The sequence below is a fragment of the Scyliorhinus torazame genome, chromosome 17, assembly GCF_047496885.1.
Source record: "Scyliorhinus torazame isolate Kashiwa2021f chromosome 17, sScyTor2.1, whole genome shotgun sequence".
NCBI lineage: Eukaryota > Metazoa > Chordata > Chondrichthyes > Carcharhiniformes > Scyliorhinidae > Scyliorhinus > Scyliorhinus torazame.
Genome location: NC_092723.1, coordinates 76,018,808 through 76,039,326, shown reverse-complemented (window position 1 = coordinate 76,039,326; position 20,519 = coordinate 76,018,808). Strand labels below are relative to the sequence as shown.

General features: G+C 51.2%; 2 protein-coding genes across 3 annotated transcripts in view; one reads left to right on the top strand and one right to left on the bottom strand.

Moving 5' to 3' along the window:
* The window catches only part of LOC140393543 (methyltransferase-like protein 27), a 278,746-nt gene that overhangs the window by 30,819 nt on the left and 227,408 nt on the right, over positions 1 to 20,519 (bottom strand). The gene's annotated exons all lie outside the window — the stretch shown is intronic.
* Positions 1 to 20,519, top strand: part of LOC140393954 (methyltransferase-like protein 27) — a 46,215-nt gene that overhangs the window by 6,060 nt on the left and 19,636 nt on the right. The window contains exons 2-3 of one of the 2 annotated variants that reach the window (XM_072480643.1): positions 4,126 to 4,245; positions 8,134 to 8,262. In XM_072480643.1, coding sequence (XP_072336744.1) covers positions 4,126 to 4,245; positions 8,134 to 8,262 — 249 coding nt within the window. The remainder of the gene's footprint in view (positions 1 to 4,125; positions 4,246 to 8,133; positions 8,263 to 20,519) is intronic. The other variant, XM_072480644.1, reaches the window with a different exon arrangement.

The following is a 20,519-nucleotide window of genomic DNA, read 5'->3' as shown; positions in this document are numbered from 1 at the left end:
ATGGAGGATGATGACCCCCCCCCCTGCGATGAGCTCCTGGCTCCACATCGTTGGACTATGTCTGATCCATGGCCACTGTTTCACCATCCACCCGGACCATCCCTGCATGCGGCTGTGACACTGCAGCGCACGGTCCCATCTTCTGCCCGGGGGGATGTTGATGGCGGCCCAGGGGGAAGGGGCAGACTCACCTGGGGCTGAGGTAAGACCACCCCTCACACACACACTTGCCGCTCAACGTACATGACACCCCCGCACGCTTTGGACAGAGCACAAAGGCAGCTTCTGTAGGTGTAACATTGACTTTAATAACGAAAGGAGTTCATGCACGTGCCCTAGCCCCTAAAATTCATCTGTGCCCTGCACCCGTGCCAACTTACTCAGTGTCTAATTGTTTTGGCCTTACGGGGCCCTTTGACTACGACTAGGTGGTTCCCAGACGGTACAGCAGAACTGGAGGTGGACTCCTGTGATTCCTGACCTCTGACACGGGATCCCTTTGGCGGCCGTTTCCTGGGGCGTCCTGGCCTAGATGAGCCAGGCTGCGGCCCGGGCAATTGAGATGGCGAGCTGCCAGCCTGTCCTGCCCGTTGCCCACCCGATGCACCTGGGACGGAAGGGGGGGAGCCCGAGGTGTTGAGGTGTTCCGGACTCCCCTACAATGGGACCCGGAACAGGCCCCAGCACCTCCTCCTCCCTTGGTGTGCCCGATGGCCCCCAGGCCTCTACATGGGTGGGGGATGCGAACGGACTGGCCATCCGATGCCCCCCCGACATCTGGCGCTGCCAGTCCTGGAGGCCTGTGCTGGTATCGACAGGGGTCTGCAGGTTTGCAGCCATGGAGCTCAGGGGGTTGGCAATCCCTGTCTGTGACTGTGCGACGCCGGCTTGCACATGAGCAATGGCGCCGATGCCCTCAGCGATGGCCTGCTGAGGACTGGGCCATGGCCTGCAGAGACTGGGCCATGGCCTGCTGAGACTGGGCCATGGCCTGCAGAGATTGGGCTATGGACTGCTGAGACTGGGCCATGGCCTGCAGAGATTGGGCTATGGACTGCTGAGACTGGGCCATGGCCTGCTGAGACTGGACCATTGCCTTCAGAGACTGTGCCACGGAGTTGAGCCCCTCTGCCATCTGCCGCTGGCGCTGGCTCATGGCCTCCTGTGAGAGGGCAGCCATGTCCTGGGCCACAGACGCCGCCTGCACGGAAAGCCCCAGGCCTCGCAAACCGCTCCCCATGTCTGACACCGCCGCATCCATTGCCTCCACCGCGGACGCCACCCGTGCGGTGTCGGCCTGGGTGGCACGCATGACCGGCACCACTGCCAGCTCCTGGACACGGGTGGACTCCTCCACCTGCGACTGCAGCCGCCGCAAGCTGGCCGTCACCCTCTTCGCTGGTCTCAGGTTCGGTGGTTGCATCGGACCTATGGGTGGGTGTGGTAACTACAGGAACCTGGGATCCACCTGGGCGGCAGATGTTCACTTGCGCCGGGCTGCCCTCCGACCCGCCCGGCCCCCTCTGCTGCTCCTACCTCCACCTGCTGTACCGGGACGGCTGTGTTGTGCGCACCAGTGAGTGTACCAGATGCCTCATCACTAAAGTGCCCAACCGAGGTGAGCGTATCTGCGATGGTGGAGGGTGTTGGTGACAGCAGTGGCGTTGTGTGGTGCGCATCGTCCGACTCTGAGTCCATGGCACTTTGGGGTGGCGATTCGTCTCCGCCCATCCAATCTGTGTCACTGTCCTGTATTTCAGTTTCCTGGGTAGTGGTGTCCTGGGTAGGGGTGTCCTGGGTTGTGGTTTTGTGGCTCGGCTGTGACGGGGGCCTGTGGCTGCCCCTCTCGTTGCTGGGTGGCATGAGACGGGAGCGCCGTCTCCTTGTTGCTCCAGGTCGCTCAGTCTCCCGTGGTCTGAGAGGGGCATCGTGTGGGCATCGCATGCCCGAGGGTCCGGGTCTCTCCGTCTCCCGTGGTCTCCGAGAGGCATCATGCGGGCCGTCTGCATCTGTGGGATGGGTGCCCCGACGTTTGCTCCTGCGATACACAATGAAGCATGCATGGTTAGACACGCAGGCAGTGATAAGGTGATATGGGGTGGGGGGGATATGGGGAGGGGGGGATTATGGGGGAGGGGGGATATGGGGACGGGCTGTAGGTGGCTCACTTGCTGGTGGGCCCCAGACCTCTGCACCAGCAACCTCCCGGTCCTCAGGTCCGCCAGCCAGTTCCAGGGCCCTTCCCTCATGTTCGGTCAGTGGCCTCTCATCAGCTGGGCCTCCTCCAGTCCTCATATGCTCCCTGGTGTTGTGTGCGCGCTTCTCCTGTGGGGGGTGGTGGCAGGGGTAAAAGGCAACAGTGTTAGACAGGTATATGAATGCACGCCATCAGTTGCGCGTGTATTGCAGAGGTTAAGGTTAGGGCTGGATTAACTTGGGGAAATGGGGGATGGCGGATATGGGGGATTTGGGGGAGGGGGATATGGGGAAGGGGGATATGGGGAGGGGATATGGGGGAGAGGGGATATGGGGAAGGGGGATATGGGGGAGGGGGTATATGGGGAGGGGGGATATGGGGAGGGAGGATATGGGGGAGGGGGATATAGGGAGGGAGGATATGGGGAGGGGGGATATGGGGGAGGGGGATATGGAGAGGGGGGATATGGGGGAGGGGGTATATGGGGAGGGGGATATGGGGATATGGGGAGGGGGATATGGGGAGGGAGGCTATGGGGGAGAGGGGATATGTGGGAGGGGGATATGGGGAGGGGGATATGGGGAGGGGGGATATGGGGGAGGGGGGATATGGTGGAGGGGGATATTGGGGATATGGGGGAGGGGGGATTGGGGGAGGGGGATATGGGGAGGGGGGATATGGGGGAGGGGGGATATGGGGAGGGGGGATATGGGGGAGGGAGGATATGGGGGAGGGGGATATCGGGAGGGGGATATGGGGGAGGGGGGGATATGGGGGAGGGGGATATGGGGGATATTCGGAGGGGGGATATGGGGGAGGGGTGACATGGGGACGGGCCTGTCGGTGGCTCACTTGCTGGTGGGCCCCCGACCTCTGCATCAGCAACCTCCCGGTCCTCAGGTCCGCCAGCCAGTTCCAGGGCCCTTCCCTCATGTTCGGTCAGTGGCCTCTCATCAGCTGGGCCACCTCCAGTCCTCACATGCTCCCTGGTGTTGTGTGCACGCTTCTCCTGTGGGGGGTGGTGGCAGGGGTAAAAGGCAACAGTGTTAGACAGGTATATGAATGCATGCCATCAGTTGCGCGTGTATTGCAGAGGTTAAGGTTAGGCCTGGATTCACTTGGTGAAATGGGGGAAGGCGGATATGGGGGATATGGGGAGGGGGATATGGGGGATTTGGGGGAGGGAGGATATGGGGGAGGGGGGATATGGGGGAGGGGGGATATGGGGGTATGGGGAGTGGGATTTGGGGGAGGGGGATATGTGGAGGGGGGTTATGGGGGAGGGGGGATATGGGGGAGGGGGGATATGGGGGAGGGGGGATATGGGGGAGGGGGATATGGGGGGTATGGGGAGGGGGATTTGGGGGAGGGGGGATATGGGGGAGGGGGGATATGGGGGAGCAGGGATATGGGGGAGGGGGATATGGGGATGGGGATATGGGGGAGGATGGGTATGGGGGAGGGGGGTTATGGGGGAGGGAGGATATGGGGAGGGGGTATATGGGGAGGGGGGATATGGGGCATATGGGCAGGGGTGATATGGGGAGGGGGGATATGGGGGAGGGGGGATATGGGGAGGGGGATATGGGGAATATGGGGAGGGGGGATATGGGGGATATGGATATCGAGCGGGGGAGGGCTCACCCTGGCTCCCTGACGAGGTCGTTCATCTTTGTGTGGCACTGGGTGCCTGTCCGTGGTGTCAGGGCTACAGCGCTGCCGGCCTCTGCCACCTCCCCCCACAGACGCCGGCTGTGGAGTGGGGCGACTCTAAATGCTTTCTGAATCAACGCTGAAACAAACTGCACATTTTCCACAGGCTGGATGCTCCCGGCTCATTCCAATTCTTTCCATTTAGAATGAAAGGAATTTTGATGGGATGTTTGATTCTGACCCTCAATTTACTGCCTCGTTTTCTTGTTCCACAGATGGAAAATTCTGGAATTGATGTGGCTGCAGCCACCAAGAACCTAATCACTTTATACGGCAAAATGGAAGTGGAAGAACAAGTGAACTTTTATGACTCTTGGGCTGACGACTATGAGCAGGTAGAACATTCCCGCTCTCATTTTACCATCCGGAACTGACCACTGGGGAATGAATTACATCTCACACCTGTTGTGACCATTGTTGCCATGGTTACTCTGTTTGGTGCCTCCACATATCCATTCTAACTGTATTTATCATTTTGCACCAGATGGCGACTAGAAAAAACATTCTTGTTGTAGTTGTGGAGGCATCCCCCAGAGGAACGGGAAGAGATTTTCCCCTCATATGCTATTTCTCTTCATTCCTGGGACATCGTCTTCCTTAGCTCGGTCAGAGTTTCTTGCCAATCCCTAATTGCCCTTGAGAAGGTGTTACTGAGCTTTCTTCTTTTACAGTCCATGTGGTGTAGGTACTGTCATAATATCCACTCATGTATATAATGAGATACAGATAGGCAGTGACTGACACACAGAATAACCAATAAACACACAGGACACAGAACAACCAATCACCAGGCAGGACACTGCAGGGGACACCACCACTATAAAACACACAAGGCATCAAGACTCTGCCTCTTTTCACTGGATACAGCTACAGAGATAGTCAGGGTGCACAGTGCAGTGAGCACCGTCTCCATGGGACAGTGAGCCAGTCTGGTCAAGCCAGATAGAGGTTATCAGTTTAGATTAATAGAGTGACAACCCACAGCAGATTATGTACAGCAATCAGCAGGGTTAATAAACAGTGTTGAACCATTTCCTGTGTCGGAAGCCTGTTTCCCGTCTTACTGCATCCAGTTGCAGTCAGTGTTAAACCAACTCATGTTAAACCAACTCATGTAACAGATCAGGTACATCCACAGTGCTGTTAGAAATGGACTTCTTGGATTTTGACCCAGCGACACTGAAGGAACGCCGGTATCTTATGGAATCTTTACAGTGCAGAAGGATCTTATATGTTTTCACTAAGTCAGCTCTTACCGTTCTAAACCCCAGCAGATATAAGCCGAACCTGTCCAATCTTTCCTCATGAAGACAACCCACCAATTGAGGTATTAGTCTCGTCAACCTTCTCTGAACAGATTCTAAAGTGTTTACACTTTTCCTTAAATAAGGAGACCAATACTGCAGACGGTACTCCAGATGTGATCTCCCCAATGCCCTGTACAACTGAAGCTAAACCTCCCTACTTTTATATTCTTTGAATAAACAATAACAATTTAAAAGCTTTCTTAATTATTTACTGCCCTTGCGTTTTGAGATTCATGCACGAGGACACCCTGATCCCTTTGCACCTCAGAGCTCCTCATTCATTTAAATACTGAGCTTCTCTTTCATTCTTTTCCCACATTTTATTCCATTTGCCAGATTTTTGTCCACTCAGTTAACCTGTCTGTGGCCCTTTGCAGCCTCCTTAAGTCCTCTTTACATCTTACTTTCTTACCTGTCTTTGTGTCATCACCAAATTTGGCAACCATACCTTTCGTTCCTTCATCCATGCCATTTATATCAATTGTGGGGGCAGCACGGTGGCACAGGTGCCGGAATGTGGCGACAAGGGGCTTTTAACAGTAACTTCATTGCAGTGTTAATATAAGTCTACTTGTGATAATAAAGATGATTATTATGGTTAGCACTGCTGCCTCACGGCAGAGAGGACCCGGGTTCGATTCCAGCCCCGGGTCACTGACAATGTGGAGTTTGCACAATCTCCCCATGTCTGTGTGGGTCTCACCCCTGTCATAATATACATCTATGTATATAATGGAGTGCAGACAGGCAGTGATTGACACACAGGATGACCAGTAAGAACACAGAACAGAGCAGCCAATCACCAGACAGGACACCACCACTATAAAGCCAGAGGGCACCAGTTTTCCCGCTCTCTCCGGACCCAGCCTCTGAAACAGTCAGAGTTCGTGAGCTGGCCAGTGCAAACACCATGTGGTAGCTAGTAAGTCTGGTTAGGCTAGTATCAGGTCTCCAGTCAAGTCAGCATAGTATCAACCCACAGTTGAACATGTATTATACTTTAGATGTGAAATAAAATTGTGTTGCATCTTATCAAGTGTTGGAGGCCTGTCTCTCGCTACACTGCATCAGTGGCAGTCCACATCGACCCAGCCTACCCAACATATCATGGTACCAGTGAGTGATGCTGAAAATTGACGGACCTACCTTGAGTGAATCAGCGTTGACCAGCAAACAGCCATTCTGTAACATGGAAAACATCCGCCCTCTCCGCAGCTCCGCATCGCCGGCAACCTCGGTGCAAATTGGAAGATCTTCAAACAAAAGTTCTAACTCTATCGAGAAGCCACCGACCTCGAGGCCACATCGGACGTCAGGAAGATCGCACTGTTCCTCTCCACAGCCGGGGACCACACCAACCACATCTACAACTCCCTTACATTCGCTGAAGGCGAAGACAAGACAAAATTTAAAACAGTCCCACTGAAGTTCGACAGCCACTGTGACATTGAGATGAATGAGAGCTTTGAATGGTATGTTTTCCAGCAGAGGCTTCAGGGTAAGGATGAACCTTTGCAATCCTTTCTGACCCACGAGCGGAACGGGTGCAGGCCATCACACAAATGCAGGGCCTAAGTATTGACGAGAGTGACCATTCCGCGCACTTTTCCCGGGACCGCTCACTGTATGTAGTCACGCACACACATACGCCTTCATATTTATTATCTCCACACACACAAAAAAAAGGGGGGAGTTGTCATAATATACATCTATGTATATAATGGAGTGCAGACAGGCAGTGATTGACACACAGGATGACCAGTAAGTACACAGAACAAAGCAGCCAATCACCAGACAGGACAAGACCACTATAAAGCCAGAGGGCACCAGTTTTCCCGCTCTCTCCGGACCCAGCCTCTGAGACAGTCAGAGTTCGTGAGCTGGCCAGTGCAACACCATGTGGTAGCTAGTAAGTCTGGTTAGGCTAGTATCAGGTCTCCAGTCAAGTCAGCATAGTATCAATCCACAGCTGAACATGTATTATACTTTAGATGTGAAATAAAATCGTGTTGCATCTTATCAAGTGTTGGAGGTCTGTCTCTCGCTACTCTGCATCAAGTGCAGTCCACATCGACCCAGCCTACCCAAAACATCAACCCCCACAACCAAAAAAGATGTGCACGGTAAGTGAAATGGACACGCTAAATTGCCCCTTAATTGGAAAAAATGAATTGCAGATATATATTTAAATTTACATAAATTGTAAAAGGTTGATGCCCAGCAATGATCCACTTGTTACATATAGCAAGCAACTGCTGGCGGGGGGTTTCTGCCAGGGCTGGGGGAATTGTGGGGGCTGGCCAGGATGTGGGCTGTGGGGTCGGGGTGGACGGACAGGAAATACCATTGCCACAACCGGAATGTCAGCCATGCAGCTGCGCAAGCCGCTAACAGACCACTGTGAACTTAGGGCCACGGGTAGTATTGGTGTCCCAGTCCACCCCCTAGATGCCCTTTGGCCCGTGATGACCCATCAGCTGTATAGGTGAGCCCAGTACAACCATTGTCATCTTGTTGGAAGGGATGGTGTGTGTGGGGAGTGGTGTTTATATGTGTCCACAGCTTGTCAGCCTGCTGAGTGTCAATCACACACCCGGCGAATCCCGCACCGCTTTTCATTGGAACCGATTGTGTTCCACATTGCGCCTTTGCTCGCTCCTTCGCAGTTGTTGAATCGATCCAGATTCGCCACCAGTTTTGCTGTTGTGAAAGTCCATGAATCCTGCATTGGCATCAACACTTATTCTCATAAATGGAGAATACCGTCCAGGGAATTTTGGAAAATTATAACCAATCTTCAACTATCTCACTGTTCCAGACTCAGCCCCTCTCACTCTTTGCTCTAAGATACAAACTGTACAGAACAAAACTCTTCAGTGACCAGGTTGCATGAATGAAATCTCTTTCTACTCACAGCACATGAGTGTGATGGATTACCAGGCTCCCAGTTTCGGTGTGGAGACTGTGGACTCTGTATATCTGGGAGATCGAGAGAATACGTTGGTCCTTGATGTGCCTTGTGGAACAGGACTAGTGGCTGAAGGGGTAAGAGATGATTAAACTGCATTTAAATATACAAAGACATCAATACAAACCAGTGCAAACTGCTCTCACCATTCATTGTTCTGTGAGTGAGAAGTTTCTAGAATGCTTACAGCTGGGATTTTCTAGCCTCACCATAACAAGAGTTGCCGCGGGAGTTTTGGTGGGCCAGACAGAAGTCAATTGACTTTCGGCAGGACTGGACAATCCAGCAGCCGGCGGGGCTGGAATATCCCACCCTCTGTTTCCTGTAAATATCAGTGTTGTTATTGTTGGTGTGGTGGAGGGAGAGAAACTGCAAAGTGTGAAGTTTCGGTGTGGATCTCTGTGCAGGTGAGCACTGTGACAGGTCTTCTTCAAATGGACCATCAGCATCTTCGAGATGATCTGGGGCTGGGGATTATGTTGGATGTGCTGGTGTGTCTGGGCCGACTGCTGCCTATAAGAGATAAGAGATAGAGTCAGTTCATGAACAGGCTGAATACAACAACTGTGAATATCAGGATGTGACCTACTCATGCAGGGCTTGTTTGCACTGGCTTCTGGGAGAGGCCTATCTCGCCTTCCCCACAGGAGCGATCTCTGCCTTCCCCTCTCACACAGCAGCATCCTCCTAGAATTTGGAGAGGTCCTGGAAGTCCACATTCCTTCCTCCAGTCTGGGATCTCTCCTCCCAGTTGTGAGCAAGCTTGGCCTCCATTAAGACAAGGAGATGTGATGTGGTGAGATGTGAGGAGGAGAGGTTGGGAAGCTTGCATGCCTGCTGTGTGTACTGAGCTCTGCCCAGTAAGGGCTGAGGGTGGAGTTTGTGCAGAATGTTAAGATTCCACCCATCCCCCACTGCTGATAATTTGATAGATCCCTGAGCTGAATGATGCTTTGAGTGCATGATGGCATTTATAAATGACGTTGTGATCTCCCACTCCATTAGATTACAGCAGGGTGGACAAACCATGTGATTCGGAGGGAGCTGCTCGCCAATGCATAATTAATGAGCTTCCAAATGTAAGATCGGGGGAGATTTCCCGAGTCCCTGATCAGCAAGGGACCTTCACTAATCCGTTCCAGAGCCGAAAGTTCCACACCTAGAATCCCCACAGTTAATTATGTTAATCATGACTGGTTATGCGGGCCTGACAGGGTGGGAGGAACAGACCTCCCACTATCTAGTGTCCGGAGGTTTACCAGGATGTTGCCTGGTTTGGAGGATATTAGCTATGCAGAGAGCTGAATATACTTGGACTGTTTTCATTAGAACAAAGGAGGTTGAGGGTGGCTGATAGAGGTCTACAAGATTATGAGGGGCATGGATAGAGTGGATGGGCATGCACTCTTTCCGAGGATGGAGGGGTCAGTCACCTGGAGGCATAGGTTTAAGGTCTGTGGGGCAAAGTTTAGAGGAGATGTGCGAGGCAGGTTTCTTACTCAGAGGGTGGTGAGTGTCTGGAACGCGTTGCCAGGGGAGGTTGTGGAAGCAGATACATTAATGGCGTTCAAAAGGCTAATACCACCCCCCCCCCCCCCGCCGCGCCCCCCCCCCCCCGCCCCCGCCGCGCCCCCCCCCCCCTCCCCCCCTCCCCCCCCCCCACCTCTTGCATCTAGAAGTGGAGATGAACAAGCCAAGATGGGATACAAGTAAATACAGCATAGATGGGAAATTGCATTAGGAGATGCGAAGAGTTGAATTGTTAGCTGCTGGAGTTCAAAGAGAAATAAAAGAAAAATTTACAACTGGTAATGATCATAAATGAATAAGGTGATGTTAAGTTTATTTTTCCTGAAAGTAATGGCCATAAAGACATGAAGGATTTTTATATTCTGGAAAAGGTAACTTCCAAAGATGGTTGAAACAAAGGACTTCAAAATGAAAGAGAATTTAAACATATTTCTGTAAAGATTGAAGGCTACATGTGAGGAATGGCTGAATGAGATCATCGAATCCCTAGTGCAGAAGGAGGCCATTCAGCCCATCAAGTCTACACCGATCCACTAAAAGAGCACCTTACCTAGGCCCTCTCCTCTGTAAACCCGTACCCCTACCTAACTTTTGAGCACTGAGGGGCAATTTACCATGGTCAATCCACTTAACCTGTACATCTTTGGACTATGGGAGGAAACTGGAGAACCCGGAGGAAACACACACAGACACGGGGAGAAAGCGCAAACTCTACACAGCCAATTACCGGGAATTGAACCCGGTCCTTGGCTCTGTGAGGCAGCAGTGGTAACCACTGAGCCACCATGCCACCCTTTTTTCGAAGAAGGCCACTTGGCCTCGGGTATGCGCTGAGATCTTGAAGAATGTGCTGTTCTGAGGCAGATCTGTCAAGTAAGCAGTCTCTCCCCACCTCCAACGAAGTGTCCAATAGTTCCAGGAAGCTGGAATGTATTACTGGTATTTTAAAGGTTAAGAATTTATAAGGACTGTTGTATGGTTGTTCATTTGTAAGCCAAAGTAGAAGTGTTTGTAAGATTTGTTTTAACTGTGTAAATGTAATTGTGTGTTTAAGTTTTCTTTTAATTTGTTAATAAATGTTTTAGTTTATATTTAAAAATTCCAAACCTGGTAGTGGAACTTTTACACCTGACTTCAATATACGTGCCGTCTCATAATAGAATACATATTGCAAATTGTTGTGATAGCTCAATCAAGTTTCCCTTTGGGAATTTGGGAATTGGTCAACCCAGAAACTACCATCTGCCTAATCAGAACAGTTTACACACAGCCATTACAATAACATCATAAGACATTGTGTGTTACATGTTGTATTTTGAGAACAGATCCAGTACTTACTAAAAAAACATCTTAATGCATTTACTTGGTGTATTATTCTCCCCTCTTCCTCCTGAAATAATTGATGCCCTTCTGGGGCTAACAGTTACATCAGTTGATCAAGAGCCATCCGATTTTGTAAGGCCACAGTACGGATAGCTAGCATGTCAGTGGAAATCTTGAACAGGGCTATGGAGGTATCATTAGCTTTTAGAAAACAAAATGAATGAATGAAAATCGCTTATTGTCACAAGTAGGCTTCAAATGAAGTTACTGTGAAAAACTCCTCGTCGCCACATTCCGCCGCCGATTCGGGGAGGCTGGTATGGGAATTTCTATAATGATTATTGACTTATTAAACTCTCTGGCTACCTTGGCATCCCAATAAAAAGGAATGAACTGAGCAAGAAATCTATCACGTATAGTAATGGCACATTTACTTCTTACCCCTGTTACCTCTAATAGAGAAGGAAAATAACGAATAGCGGTTATCACATCCCCCAGATGACATGATCCTTTTAAAAATATATTTTTTTATTCTCCTCCTTTATCACATTTTCATCAAATTTACACCAATCAACAAATAATCAACAGTAACAAATACAATGGGAATCCCCTGGCCAGCAATGCCTTCATCCCACTCAACCCCAAACCCTCAATATTCTAAATACAAACACCAAAGAAAAAGAATCAGGAATCCACCATCACCCCACACATAATCACCAACAATATATACATGTACATTCCAAACCTCCCCCCCGCACCACCACCCCCCCCCCCCCCACCCCCCCCCCCCCCCCCCCACCTAATGTTCAATGTCATCCAATTATTGAAAATGCATAATAAACAAAGCTTGTGAATAGTAGAACCCTTCCATCCACCCCTCAACTCGAACTTCACTTTCTCGAGTGATAAGAACTCCAGCAGGTCCCCTCGCCACACCAGGCCACAGGGTGGAGAAGCTGACCTCCAACCCAACAGGATCCGCCTTCGGCCGATCCACGAGGCGAAGGCCAAGAGATCTGCCTCCGCACCCGCTTCCAGCCATAGCCAATCCGAAACCCCGAATATGGCTTCAAGGGGATCTGGTTCGGGTTTCACATGTACCACCTTCAAGATTACCTTGAAGACCTCCCTCCAATACCCCTCCAGTTTTGGACAGGACCAAAACATATGAACGTGATTTTATGGGCCCCCCCCACAGCGTTGACAAACATCCTCTACCCCTTAATGGGTTGGCTCATCCTTTTTTTTGTGAGGTGTGCCCTGTACACCACCTTCAGCTGTATCAGCTCCAACCTCGCATACACCACAACCCCTCCTCATGCCTCTCCCAACTCTTCCTCCCACTTTGCCTTAATCCCCTCCAGTGATACCTTATCTTCTTCAAAATCACCCCATAAATCGCCGACACCACCCCTTCTCCATTTCCCCTGTCGTTAATACCTCTTCCAACAGTGTGCGGGCCAGTGCCACCGGAAAGCTCTGAGCCTCCTTCCTAGCAAAATCCTGGACCTGCACATACCTAAACATCTCCCCCTGCCCCAACCCATATTTCGGCCCCAGCTCCTCCGTTTTCACAAACCGGCCTCCCCAAAACAAATCCTTTAATGCCCCAACTCCCCTCTCTTCCCATCTCCGAAAACTTCCATCCCACTTCCCTGGCTCAAATCTATGATTCCTCTGAATCAGCATTTCCCTTAACCCCACCCACAACCTAAAGTACTGGCGCAATTGCCTCCAGATTTTCAATGTCGCCACGACCACCAGACTCCCCTAATATTTCCCCGGGGGCCATCAAGAGTTTGCATATATAACGAGGTGATCATCTTTTCAACTTCCTTAAAAATGCCTTTGGCAGGAAGATCGGGAGGCACTGAAAAATAAACTAAAACCGCGGCAACCCATTCATCTTAATTGCTTGTACCCGACCTGCCAGTGACAGAGGAAGACCATCCCACCTTGTCAAATCCGCTCTCACCGTCACCCACCAGACTAGTAATATTATACCTACTGAGCCTCCCCCAATCCCATGCCACCTGCACCCCAGATATCTAAAGTGGGTCGATGCCTACAGAATAGCAGCCCCTCCACCCCCACCCCCACTCCTGACCGAGACACCACAAAATATTCACCCTTGTCTAAATTTAGCTTATACCCCGAAAAAGACCCAAATTCCCGAAGCAGCCCCAATGTGCAACATCGTGGGCCGAAGGGCCTGTACTGCGCTGTATTGTTCTATGTTCTATGTTCTAATGTACCACCCATCGACACCTCAATTCGGATACATACAATAACAAGTCGTCCACGTACAAAGAAACCCTATGCTCCCCCAACACCCCCCTGCCCCCGCACTAGCCCCTCCACACCTTCAAACTCCCCAACGCGATGGCCAAAGGCTCAATCGCAAGCACAAACAACAGGAGGGACAGAGGGCACCCCTGCCTGGTCCCTCGGCGCAGAGCAAAATACCCCAAATTCACGTTATTCGTGCGGACACTTGCCCTCGGCTCCCGATACAGCAGTCTTACCCACTCCACAAATCGTGGCCTAATCCCAAACTGCTCCAAAACCGACATCAAATACTCCACTCTACTCAGTCAAACGCCTTCTCGGCGTCCAACGCCACCACCACCTCTGTCTCCCACCCATCCGCCGGTGCCATAACTACATTCAAAACCCTCCTAGTGTTCAAAAAGAATTGCTTCCCCTTCACAAACGCCGCCTGATCGGCAACACCTTTGCATCTACATTCAAGAGTGATATGGGCCTATACGACCCACACTCTGTCGGATCCTTATCCATCTTGAGCAACAGGAAGATTGATGCCTGTTCCAAAGTCTATGGCAAGACCCCCTTCCCTGTCGCCTCCGCAAACATCCCACCATCAACGGCACCAACGTATCTCTACATTTCTTGTAGTACTCGACCGAAAACCCATCCGGCCCTGCTACCTTCCCCGACTGCATCCTCCCAATCACATCCTTTATCTCCTGCTCCACTATCACCCCCTCCAATGTGGCCCTACCTCCCTCCTCCAACCTCGGGTATTCCAAACCATCCAGGAATTCCAACATCTCCCGATCCTCCCCCGGTGGCTCCAACCTGTACAACCTCTCATAAAACTCCTCAAACACCCTATTAATCTGGTCCGGAGCCACCACCAACTTCCCTGTCCTATCCCGCAGCTGAACAATTTCCCTCACCGCTGCCTCCCTCCGAAGTTGGCCTGCCAACCTGCTTCCTGCCATCTCTCCATACTCATAGACTGCTCCCCTTCCCCGCCTCAGTTGGCACACCACCTTCCTTGGGGACAGCCGATCAAAGCTCACCTGCAACTCCTTCCACTTTTCCAACAGTGCTGGATCCCCGTCTTCTGCATACCTCCTGTCTACCTCCAACATCTTGTCTATTCCCCTTTGCCGCTGCTCCCTCTCCTCCCTATCCACCTTTGCCTTAAACAAAATCACCTCCCCCCTCGCCACTGCCTTCAGAGCTTCCCATACCATCGCCTGCAAAACTTTCTCCGTGCAATTAAACCCCACGTTCTGCTCAATTACTTTCCCAATCTTATCACAAAACCTTTGGTCCCCAAACAGCCCCAAATCGAATCTCCAACCTCGGCATCTAATCTGCACTGCCCTCTTCTCCAACACCATATCCACCCAATGCGGTGCATCATCCGATATCGCAATTGCCGAATATTCTGACCCCTTGACCCAAGCCAACAGCGTTTTCCCCAGCACAGAAAAATCAATCCGTGACTAGACCTTATGAACCAAAGAGGAAAATGAATACCCCCCGCTCCCATGGGTGCTAAAACCTCCAAGGATCCACTCCTCCCATTTGCATCATTAGCCCAGCCAACGCCTTCGCCACCCCTCCTGACGGGACAAGCGAGCGCGGCCATGATCTGTCTAATCTTGGCTCCTGCACCAAGTTGCAGTCTCCAACCACTATCAATTCATGCAAATCCAAGTCGGGATGGCCTCACGCACCTTCTTTACAAACCCCACATCATCCCATTTGGGACCTTACATGCTTACCAGCACCAACAGACTCCCCTCCAATGCCCCTGTCACTATCACACACCTACAGCCCTGGTCCGCCACCACTATCTCCATTTGGAACCGTACTCTTTTGCGATCCAGGACCGCTATCCCCCGTGCCTGCCATCAAATCCCGAGTGAAATACCTGACTAACCCAGCCCTTCCTAAGCCTCACCTGATTCTTCACCCTCAAGTGTGTCCCCTGCAGCATCGCCGCATCAGCCTTCAAACATTTCAGATGTGCAAGCACCCTCGATCTCTTGACTGAGCTTTCTAACACCCTCACATTCCACGTAACTATCCTAATCGGGAGTCTCTTACCCCCCCTCTATCCCTTCCTATCTACCATCACCATAACTCCGGGCCCTGCCCATGAGCCTGACCTGTCCCTATCCATTGTTAACATCAAACCCTCTCCCCACTCCCAGAATCTCCCCCTGCATATCCTCTCGAAAACCCTCACCCAGTATTGATCCCCTCCCTCCCACTTTTCACACCTCCTAGGCCCATTGAAACCTGCTCGTCAGGCTCCAATCTCCGCAGCCCCTCCCCCCACCACACCTCCGTTCACTAGCCGACTTAAGTTTACTGTTGTGAAAGCCCCCGACCAGGTGTTCCCTCCCCTCCCCTCCCGTCCAGTCCCATGAAAAACAATCAAACACAAACATCTCAGCAAAATAAAACTTGCAACAAAGAATAACAATAAAAAACTTGATGTGGAGATGCCGGCGTTGGACTGGGGTGAGCACAGTAAGAAGTCTTACAAAACCAGGTTAAAGTCAAACAGGTTTGTTTCGATATCACTAGCTTTGGGAGCACTGCACCTTCCTCAAAACTTAACCTCTGTAACAACATGAAAATAACGATATAGGTCAAAACTACATTTATACACTCTCCCAACTCCCCTTTCGCAGTCCACACCCCTCTTCAGTCCCATTCTCCATTTCTGTCCCAAGCCTTCTGCTTTCCCAAAAGCCTCCGCCACCTCCACCTTCTCAAAATAGAATTCTCTGGCGTTGTAGGTCACCCTCAGCTTCGCTGGGTATATTACTCCAGACAGCACCCCACTGTTGTACAATCCCATCTTCACTCAGCCGAAAGCTGCTCTCCTCTTTGCCAGCTCCACCGTCCATTCCTGATAAATGCAAACACGAGCACCAGCCCACTGCACCTCCCACTTCTGCTTTGCCCAGTTCAAGACCTTCTCCTTCATGTGGTACCTGTGAAAACAGATGATCACTGCCCTTGGCTCTTCGGTTGCTGAGGCCTAAACCAATGTTTGTCCAACATAGGCCTCAGCCACCGATGAGCTCGGTCCAGTTCATACCGAGAGGATTCGTCTCCCTCCCCCAACAATTCCGGCAACACCTAGGCAAAGTACTCCGTCGGACTCGAGCCCGCCATAATGCTCAGATTTTGCTGCCTCGAGAGGATCTCCAAGTCCTCCAGCTTTGCTTGCAGCCCCTGATTGTCTTCAACCGCCCTCCGCAGCTCATCCCTCTGAGCTGATCGCTGTGCTGCAACATGGCCTCCTCAACTCCCTTCATCTTCTCGCCCTGCTCCCTCACCTCGGCCGATGTCTTCGCCACAGCCACCCTCACCGGGGCAATTGCCTCCTCCTCCAACATCTTCAATGCCACCGCCATCTACTTTCTCAACACCTCCATATGTTTTGAGAACTGTTTGTTCAGCTCCAAGGACATCACCTCAGTCATCTTCTCTGCCGTAAGCAGTGAGGCCTCACCCAACAGACCAGCCTCCACCGTCTCACTCGACGGTGAACTCTCACTCCCTCCCTACTTCACGGCTGTTTCCTTTGACTCTTTGACATTCTTTGCCTTCTTTATACCTTCCTGCACCCAATCATTCACAAATTGTCCCCAGGACCAGACATTAAAACTCCTAAAAACACGCCTCAAGCAGGAGCCACCCAACGTGCGACTAAACCTCTACATGCCGCCACCAGAAGTCAACTGCCAGATAACATATCCTGACCAAAAATGTGAAAGCCAAGGATAGGCCCTGTGGTTACAAACAAAACAAGTACCATTACAAGAAGAAAAGTGAGCAACATCTTCTGGGTACCAGTGGTCTGAGAAATTCCCACTGCCGGTAGAAATGTGTAGGCCTGTCAACAGGGAGGAACCAAGAGCGGCCTCTATTAACGTTGGAGAACATTTATAATCCCTAATTACATTAAAATAGTGGGTGCAATTACTATATCCCATTTCCAGTCCCTTGGGTTATAACATGTCAAGCATACTGATCCCTCCTGAGTGAAGGTGGTTGGGAGGTTTATTTGGGGAGGATTCTGTTCCCTGTAGTAATTGGGTTGGTGCCACCCTGAAAAGGTAGTCAGCAGGTAACCTGCAGACCTCCATAACTGAGCCCTCTTTCTCAGGTAGAACCAAAATTTGGTTCCCCCAAAATGTATTAGCTCCCTCACGAGCTTGGGAAGAACGGGTGATGCTTATAAAAAATGTACCATTCTGCAGTCTCCAAAGTACTAAAAGGAATAGACAAAAAGGGAATACCTTCCCCTGAGTGGATGGGAATCGTAATACATACACAACATTTGGAAACATTGACATTTTTGGCACATACCTTGGACATATAAAGAGCAGTGTTATCATTTAACTCCTAATGAGCTTTTGTGGGCTGGCAATGGTCTGTTCAGCTAAAAAGTCTACCAAAAATCAAAATGGCGGCAAACATTTTACAGAAATTAATTTTAACCATTATGAACTCGTTTAAATGTGAGGAATGGCGGGCAGCACGGTGGCGCAGTGGGTTAGCACTGCAGCCTCATGGCGCCGAGGTCCCAGGTTCGACCCCGACTCTGGGTCACTGTCCATGTGGAGTTTGCACATTCTCCCCGTGTTTGCGTGGGTTTCGCCCTCACAACCCAAAAATGTGCAAGATTGGTGGATTGTCCATGCTAAATTGCTCCTTAATTGGAAAAAATGAATTGGGTGTTCTAAATTTAAAAAAATGTGAGGCATGGATCCAGGACTTCTTTCCTTGGACATTCACAGCCGCTGGGGTTTTGAGTAGCACCTGATAGGATCCCTCCCACTTGGACCCCAACAGTTCCTTCCGCAGTTTCTTTACATAGACTCCAACACCTGGTACAAAGTCGTGTCCGCCTTAAGGAGGGTCACCCCAAGCTACCAATACCTGCAAAGAAGCAGAACTGATGGCATTCGTTAGATCTTGACAATATTTAAGTAATGCATCACTCATCAAATAACAATCAGCTTATCGTAAGTCAACAGTCCCTGGCAAGGACATGTGCCTGCCAGTAATTACTTCAAATGGACTCTAGCCCGTTGTTCTGGTTGTTGTTGCTGTGGTACTGCTCAGGACTAGTGGTAAGGCTTGAGGCCATGACATTCCACCTTAGTGATACTTTGATAATCACTCTTTAAAGGTCCGGTTCGGGCGTTCCACTTGAGGATTGCGGGTGGTAAGGACAATGTAGCTCCCACTGGATATTCAATAGTTTATAAACCTCTTTGCAAACAGCGCCTTTAAAGTGGGTTCCATTGTCTGAGTCTACCCTAACTGATATTCCCCATCTGGGAATTAAGGGCGGAGTTCTCTGATAATGGGGCGATGTCCCCGTGCCCGGGTGAAAACAGGCGCAAATCACTCTGGACTTCCCTGGAGAAAGTCCAAAGTGATTCTCCGTTTTCCAGGGGGCGAGCAGGGCCCCGGAGTACTCCACGCAGCTCTGGCTGCCGATACGGGGCCCTGCACTTCTGGCCGCATGCGCGCGGCAACATGGCGGACCCACACAGCGGACCAGCCCTGACAATACAGGCCCCTCCCAGATCACGCGGGCCTGCTGATCGGTGGCCCCCGATCGCGCGCCGGGCCGTCCTGGAGGCCCCCCACCCTCCACTGAAGGAACCCCCTGCCTCCCCACCAGGGGGGCCGTAGACTGAGTCTGCAACCGCCACTCCAAGGCCCCGTCGGGTGGAACAATGAGTGAACCATGCCGGCGGGAACTCGGCCAGTTGCCGGTGGAGAATCGTCGCGGAGGCCTCTTTCAATGGCCCCCAACTGGCGCCGCTTCGGTCCTCGGTGAATCGCAGGAGTGGCGTCGGACCCGATCGCCCGCGTGATCTGGGAGGGGCCTATATTGTCGGGGCCGGTCCGCTGTGTGGGTCCGCCATGTTGCCGCGCGCATGCGGCCAGAAGTGCAGGGCCCCGTATCGGCAGCCAGAGCTGCGTGGATTACTCCGGGGCCCTGCTAGCCCCCTGCAAAATGGAGAAGCACTCTGGACTTCCACCAGGTAAGTCCAGAGTGATTTGCACCTGTTTTCACCCGGGCATGGGGACATCGCCCCATTCTCCGCCCCTGCACCGAGGGCGATTGCGGCGCGTAGGCTCAGAGAATCCCGGCCATAGTATTTGCATAAAACCTTAGTCGTGTGGCTGACTGTAGCTCTTCTGGCCGGGAAGGCCTCTCTCCATCTGGAAACCTGTCCACTATTATCAGGATGTCAGTGCATCCCTGACATGGCGGAAGGGTAATGCAATTGACCTGCATATGCTGAAATGGTCCTGCAGGGGCAGAACCTCTTAACCGACGCATGAATATTATAGGTCCTGAATTGTTCTTATGACTGGTGACACAACGGTCTGCTACCACCTGGGCATGTTTCTTGAATCCTTGACCCCACCAGCTCTTCTGGAGCGAGCCAACATCTGTTGAGGGATGTTGATCTGTTCGGTCCCCATGAGTGGATCAGTTGGGCCAAATAGGGCATCAGTGACTGTGGTGCATCTGGTCTGTTGGTCTCGGCTTGTCTCCAAATGCCAACCTGACAGAATTTGATATCTACTTCCATCCAAATACATTTTTCTTCTCGTGAACACCCACTCTGCATTTTACGTAGATCTTGTAGCAGGCTGCACACCCCCAATCTGTAGATTTGTTTCGGTTCCTCTGGAGGATTGCATTGTAAGGAGGCTTCTTTCACAGCCTGATCTGTAAAGGTGTTTCCTTGTGCTTCTGCGGTGTCTTCTTTAGTGTGGGCCTTGCATTTCAGAATGGCAACTTCGTTTGGTAGTTTTAAGGATTCTCGGAGATCCTGTACCTCGTTCCCATTTCGAATAGGTGTTCCTGCGGTGGCGAGGAATCCTTTTCTTCCATACGTGACCAAAGTCATGAGTTACTCCAAAACCATACCTTGAATCTGTATAGATGTTAGCTGTTTGATCTCTTGCCACATGACATGCTTGGGCAAGGGTCCTTAGCTCAGCTGGTTGAGCTGATGTCCCTGAGGGCAAACTTCCCTTTACCACAATGGTGTACAGGCTCGTGACTGCCCTTCCTGCTTTCCGAATGCCATTTTCAACAAAAGGGGACAGTGACAGTCTGGATATTATATGGTGAATTAAGGGTTAACAATTTTATGTAAATACATCT